Here is a 7,182-nt window from a genome sequence, read left to right as displayed (position 1 = left end):
TTGCCACTAGGCCACTAGAGCGCCCCTAAAATTAGGGGTTTTTAAAAATTAAAACAAAATAGAAGACTTGTAAGGGACCCATGCAAATAAGGGGTGCTAAGAAGTTGTACTCAGAGTCCCTTGCTTGCATGGGTTCCTTCATAAGGCGCACTAAAGTCCTGCACAGGCATGAGGTTCAAATCCACCTACTCCTTAGCAGGAGAAGGATGGACAATCTGCTCCCAGGCGATTTACTGCCTCTGAAAAACCACTGGAGGGTCAACTGTGAGTTAGTTCTGACTCGATGGCACACACACAACAATAAGGAGTTGTACTGTGAACCCAAAAGTAAACAGTTCAAATCCATCAACTGCTCTGTGAGAGAAAGATGGGTAACCCTCTTTCCATGTGCTTCATAGCCTCTGAAAACTCACTGGAGGAGAGTCAATCATCAGTTCCAACTCATTAGCACATAACAAGAACAAAACATGATGGTGAATCTTCCTTTAATAAGAACATGATGTCTTTGGTAAGATGTAGAAGACAATTACAGAAGCTTCACTGTTCCTTAAGAAACAGGAAATTAAGAACCTACACCTTACTCAAGCAGTCACCTATGAGAGTCCATGTCTGACAAATGTAAGAACATGTACCAACAATTTATTGAATAGGGCACTAATCTTACCACTGACATAAAAATGAAGGCATCTGACTAAACACAGTCTGTAAGTTTAAAAAAAGAAGACGAAGTAAGGCTTAAACCACTTCTTTTGAGTTCTCTTTTGACTTTTGTTTAACATTTAATCCTTATAAAGACAAGTCAGTTTTAAAATAAGGGTAAGAAACCTATAAGTGAAAATTAATTCATTCACTGTCAGAGTCCCTTGGTCATCACTCATTTACTGGCACCAAAAGTGGGGGGACCCACAAATTATTTTCTTGTGATGGAAGGAGTGTAAAGTAGATGTCTATCCTACTGCCTAAAGCCTTACAATTTTAAAAGGGAAAAAAAAAAAGGAAAGAAATCCACTTCGCTATATGAGATGATTTGATTTTTCTCTGGAAAAGCGAAATTCAAGAAATCTGGGGCTGTAACACATAGATTTTTAGTATTGCTAGAAATAAATGATGCTCACCCATGTTACCAAAGGCATTGCCTTGGATTCATAGAGAAACTCATTAAATCGGTTAAGATGCATCAGTAAATAAGTCACGAAATGACTGACGTCACTAACTACTCACCCTCCTGCAGCAGCAGCATGAAGGCACGTTCTTCCAAATTTATCTGGGGTGTCTATTTCAAAGCCTGCAGACAGCACGCGCTCATTACTAAACAAGGACACTATGCTATACTTTTGTCCTAGTTAAACCACAAGAAACATTGCAGAGACAGAAAAATCAGTTAGTAGAAAAACCAGAATGCAAGCAACTGTAGTAAGAAAGAGGTTGTCATGGAAACGAATGGTAACTGCTCAAGCTTGGCGATTTTATAGGAAGAACGGTGAAGTCAAGAAGAATTTATTTTCACATTCAGCCCTGGGTGAACCACAGCCCCATTTTTCAATCACAGGATAGAAATTTATGAAACCAATTTGAGATAAGTGGGGCAAGAGACAGGCAGACAGAACAAACACATGGATAAACCATAGAAGGTAGAGGCATAATCACAACATGCTGGAAGAGATATTTTCTGAGCTATATGCTTCGCTTCTGGTTGGTATGAGATTTAGCAAACATGCTTTCATGCAGGGATTATTTTTAAACATGCCCAAAGCAGCAAATGCAGAATCAGCCACAGGTAAAGTATTTAAAGGAAAATAAATGCCTCTGGGACACACAATTAATTAATTCATAAACAATATTTGCCTGCAGATCTGTATCACCCTTGAAAGTCCAGGAACTTCTTAAATATAGAAATTGGCAGAAGTGGTGATAAGAGAGATTAGAAAAGCTCTAAGCCAGAATGTGTTTCTTGGTCCCAAACCACTCCACATGGGGGGCGGGGGGGGGGAGGTAATTAAATATAGATTTTTGAGATTTCACAGAGAGGGATGCTAACACAATATTTTCTATTATTAAAATGTAAAGAATCTGATATTTTTTTCCTTTTGTTGAAAAATATTAACTGTTGGGAGATATTAAATATGAAGGTACCATTTTAAATCTTGAAGTCTCTTCTTTCCATGACAAAATTCTAGATGCCCTTGCCTTTCTCCTACCCAGAAGAACCCAAACTTTAATTGGAAAAACGGAGAAGACATTTTAGAGAAAGAACACACCCTCTTCTCACTTACGCATGTTTAGGTTCCAAAGACCAGGTTGTTATGCAAAAATGGTATAGTGTGAAAATGGATGATTACATTAGATCATTAGATGGAGGGGGACTCTATCATTATGCAAGTGCCAAATGAAAGTATTACATAACTGTCAAACCCCTAAGAATTAGGACCCAGCCTCTCTGATACCAAACTGTAACAGCCAGAGTTAAGGTGTGGGTCACTGCCAGACACACATCATTCATGAGAAAATAAGTAGATGGTATCTCTTTTACTATTGTCATGAATGTAAATTATTAGATAACAAGGTCTCGTTGATAAGTGAGGAGAGGGTGCTGTGACATTCAAACAGCATCCACACCACAGATTGCTGGGACTGTCACACGTAGTTAGCTGTAGCACCTAACTTCTCCTGCGTGTAAGGACATAAAGCACAGGCAGCCACTCACTCTGAGCGAACACCTGAAGCCATGTGACTCAATGACAGGACACATCATCTGTAACAATGGCCTGACTTACCTGATGACAACAACTTTCGGCAGCAATCAGAATGAGCATTTAGGGCTGCTAAATGTAAGGGGAACATGCTATGGATTCCACACCTAGGGAGGGGGGGAAAAAAGATCAGTTCAAAACAACAGATCTCAAGACAAATGCAAAAGGAAAGATACCTCTCCACAGGTTCTCCGGTGAAAATAGAACCTAGGATGTTTCACTTAGGGACACTTTGCTAAGATAATTTTGCAATTCTATTCATTTCCTACCTTCAAACAACAAGAGTGTTGAATATACCATGGACTGCCAAGAGAACAAACAGGTTCATCCTAGAGAAAGTAAAACCAGGCTGCTCCTTGGAGGCAAGGATTCTGAGGCTTCCTCTGACATAATTTGGGCATAGTGTAAGGAGTGACCAGTCCTTGGAGATGGATATAATGCTTGGAAGGATGGAGGGACAATGCAAGAGAGGAAGACCCTTGATGAGATTGATTGATGACTGGAGTAGTAGGGGGTAGGTGTGTCAGAGACTATAAGGTTGGCAGAGTATACAGCAGCTTTCAGGGCTATTGTTTCAGGTCGCTATGAGTCACAAGCGACTCGACAGCACATAACAACAACAACATATCAAAACCAGAATTTAAAGAGCTTATAACAAAAGAAAAGAACATTTTTAAGAAAATTAATTTTCTAGAAATAGTAACTCTGAATTTCTCTCTTCTTTTCTTTATGCTTAGCAATTATATACCTCATTGATTTGTTCATCCGTTCACTTCCTAGGCCTCAGATCTTGTGCTAAATTCTGGAGATAAGAATGCTAAGAAAGATCAATGCTCAACTTTGAAAAGCAGACACTTTTTACTCCTAGAAAATATAAGCAAGTATGTACGATAGACCTATTATCTACTGAGGACCTTGCTGAGTTACTAATAACTGGGTTATCGAAAATAAAACTTGAGATGAAAATAAAAATGCATGTTTACCTTAAGCAAGTGAAACTTCATCTTTCTAATAGCTATTTATGCTGCATATTAACCTTCATTGAGCTACTAGTCACAAACACACAGTAAGGAGCAAGAGACACTATCTTCCATCAATTTCATAAACCTAGCATATATGCTTTGCCAACAGTACTGAAGAATCTCAGCGTATACTTTTTCAGACAGATCCTTTTCAATACACAGCCCTTAAAGGACAGGAAGGCTGCTGCTGACAGCTCTTTCTGCCCTCAGAATAAATCCGCTTTCCCCTTCTCTGCTCTCTCACACCCAAATACCTAAAGCCCACAAGAGCATCACTGAGTGACTTCCACCTGCTTCTAAAGCATCTCTAAGAGTGCCGGAGATTCCTCATGACAGCTCATTTCAGTCAAATAATGTAAACTCTCTACCAAACACAAGTAAGTCTGGGGCCGTACACGTTTGCACCCACAGCATTAACTATCCAAGTTTCTTCTCCAGCGGTGAGTTGACTGTTTCCAGATTCTCTGTCTCATAAACATTATACATGTGAATGCGTGAAACTATATACGAACTCACAGGTATTTTATGGTAACCAGTGCTTGACAGAACCAGAGTATGGACATAAGTGGGCACCACTCTCTTTCCTTGATAATTTCTATTTGGCTTTTTTCCTCCAGTCTCCTTGCTCTTCATTTTCCTTTCCCTATATGGAGATTTCCAACCCACTCTATATAATAGTTGGCATCCATCAAGACATGCAATTTGCCAGTCTTCGAGTAGTGTCATGTAGAGGAGAACTGCTTATAATTGCTTCTCTCATCATTTGGGGGGGAAAAGTCTAGGAAGCAATTGCTTCAATGATGACCTTGATAAGTGCATGACAAGGAGGAGGGAGCTGGGAATGAGAGTGGAGCCTCTTCCATTTATGCTTGTATTTATCCTGTTCTGTGCCATTTTTAAAATGTACATGATGGCTCAGAAGCTTTTTACTAAATGGAAATTGACACTAATAAGATTTTCCCTAGTTGCCTTATTTGTTTTAGAAAGCTAAGGCAAAAACCATATGACTAAAAATCTCTCAAGATTTAGAGGGAAATGGATGGAAGATTTTCTAGGATGATTCTTAATTCATTTGTCGGAAATGAAGGAAAGGCTTTCTTTCTATTTTTGTCATTACTTAAATACAGGCACATACATATTTGTAATAGGAACACACATCATATGTAATTAAGGTTGTTAATGGTTCACAAGAGCCAAAAAACTACCTTGAGGATATCCCATATGAATTTAGAGACCATCTCAAGAACAGATGTGACATCCTGAAAATGAATGACTAAAAACCAGGTGAGCTGAGGGATGACATCAGGACGTTACACAAGAAGGCAAAAGACCACTAAAATAAGACGGAAAAGGGAAAGAAAAGGTCAAAATGAATGCCAGAAGAGACTCTGAAACTTGAAATTACTTTTGAACATAAAATAATTAAAGCAAATGGAAGAAAGATAAAGTAAAAGAGGTGCACAGAAGATTTCAAAAGACAGCCAGAGAAGTCAGAGCTTTATAACGAAGGTATAAAGACTTGGAGTTAGAAGGAAGGATCAAGGGAAGTGGGAGGGATAGATACAGTCACTACACAAAAAGCAACTGGTCAATGTTTAACCATTTCAGGGAGAAGCATATGATGAAGAACTGATGGTAAAGAAGGGGGAAATCCAAGATGCACTCAAGTCATTGTGGAAAGACAGGGCTCCAGGAATTCAAAATCAACACCAATCTGAAGCATTGATTCGGAAGTGCTGACTTATTTATGCCAGGAAATTTGAAAGAAAGCTACTTGGCTAATTGATTTCAAGAGATCCATGCCTCTGGTAGGTTGGAATTAGCAAGAGTAGCAATATGTTGTTGTTATTGTTAGGAGCCAACGATCGGTGTATGACTCATAGTGACCCTATAAACAACACATCTGGACCCTGGCCTATCCTGTGCCATTGTCCCAATCTCTGACACAATTGGTAATAGTATGTACCACAGGAAATGAAAATCAACAAAAGTCTGAGCTCTTTTTTTTTCCTTCAGGGAGAACTAGTTTATTAACACTAGTCAACAGTAAGAATTCAAAACCAAACAAACTCTTAAAAGTAACCCTTCTACAGATTGTATTATTAAGTGTGAACGCTACATAAAAGAAGTAAAAGGAAAAAGACATACTGCCTTGGGCAAACCAGCTGCAATACCTGAGCTTGCATTTTCATTACCCTCCCTCATGCATGCAAAATTGAGACAATGAATAAGGAAGACTAAGAAGAACTTATGCCTTTGAATTATGTTTTCCGTAAATAATACTCAGTATATGACTAACTTTTGCCAGAGGAAAAAAAAAATACTAGTCTTGGAGAAAGTGCAAACAGAATGCTCTTTAGAAGCAAAATGGTGAGAGACTTCATTTCACAGATGCCAGATATGTTATCAGGCGGAACCAGTCCCCGTAGAAGAACTTCTTGCCTAGTGAAGTCAGAAAGAGAGGAGGATTTTCCCAGGAGACGGACTGATTCAGTGGCTGTAAAACTGGACTCAAGCAGCACTTCTCGTGAGAAAGGGACAGGACCAGGCAGGATTTCATTCTACTGTATGACAGTCACTATGATGTACAAGTGGCTTAATGGTAACAACACTTTTTAAAATATGTAGATTTTATGAAAATATATATATTTAAAATATATACTTTTCCTGTTTTGAAAAGATACACTGTTTTATAAAATATGTACACTTTATAAATTAATGCAAGTAAATGAGATTAAATAGTATTGAACTTTATAATAAAATTGGGAGAAAACAAAAAAGTGCTGGTATGAAAGCAACAGACCCATTAGAAACTTCATTATCAATATAATTAGCGTTGCCCCTTAAAATTCTCATCTTAGCTAATTCATCATACTTTCCATTAGCTATTTATTTGTGTTTGGACTATTTATAATCTTCAGAAAACAAAGGAGAGAGAGAATTCTATCATTTAAGAGGACTAGAAAAATTGTTCAAACTACAATTTTTATGACAAAAAGTGGACTCCTCAAGTGACATTAAGTTATAAGTACTACCAGCATCTAATTTGAATATGATTCTATAGTTCAGAAAGTAAACTTAAGGTTGAGATTGAAAAGAAGAGTCACAATGTCTGACTCATCTTAGAAACCATTCATGCATTTCAAAGTAAAACTGCTTCCTTGTTGTTATAAAATAGCATAGCTTATAAAGCACGGATCACAAAACTTTAGCAGGACAATTAGGATTTGACTGTCTTAGTCAAATAAGAAGTATCACTCTCACTTAGTCAGGAAGATCGAGGTAAAAAAGAGATCAAGTAATGTCCAACCAACAGTACATAAATTACAGGGGAAAGGAGACTAATTGCAGTTAAAAGCTTCATTTATTTCACCAATCATAACATTAATGGAACTCATTTGTATTAACTA

General features: G+C 37.9%; 1 protein-coding gene across 1 annotated transcript in view; it reads right to left on the bottom strand.

Annotated features, from left to right (window-relative positions):
- The window catches only part of ANKRD44 (ankyrin repeat domain 44), a 209,025-nt gene that overhangs the window by 100,809 nt on the left and 101,034 nt on the right, over window positions 1-7,182 (bottom strand). Inside the window, exons 10-11 of the mRNA XM_006878739.1 lie at window positions 2,775-2,857; window positions 1,222-1,285 (exon numbers count right to left, since the gene is read on the bottom strand). Of these exons, the coding sequence (XP_006878801.1) occupies window positions 1,222-1,285; window positions 2,775-2,857 (147 nt within the window). The remainder of the gene's footprint in view (window positions 1-1,221; window positions 1,286-2,774; window positions 2,858-7,182) is intronic.

Source organism: Elephantulus edwardii, unplaced genomic scaffold, assembly GCF_000299155.1.
Source record: "Elephantulus edwardii isolate Elephantulus edwardi_28Jun2011 unplaced genomic scaffold, EleEdw1.0 scaffold00001, whole genome shotgun sequence".
NCBI lineage: Eukaryota > Metazoa > Chordata > Mammalia > Macroscelidea > Macroscelididae > Elephantulus > Elephantulus edwardii.
Note: the sequence above shows the minus strand (reverse complement) of the source record. Positions and strands in the feature narration are given on the sequence as shown.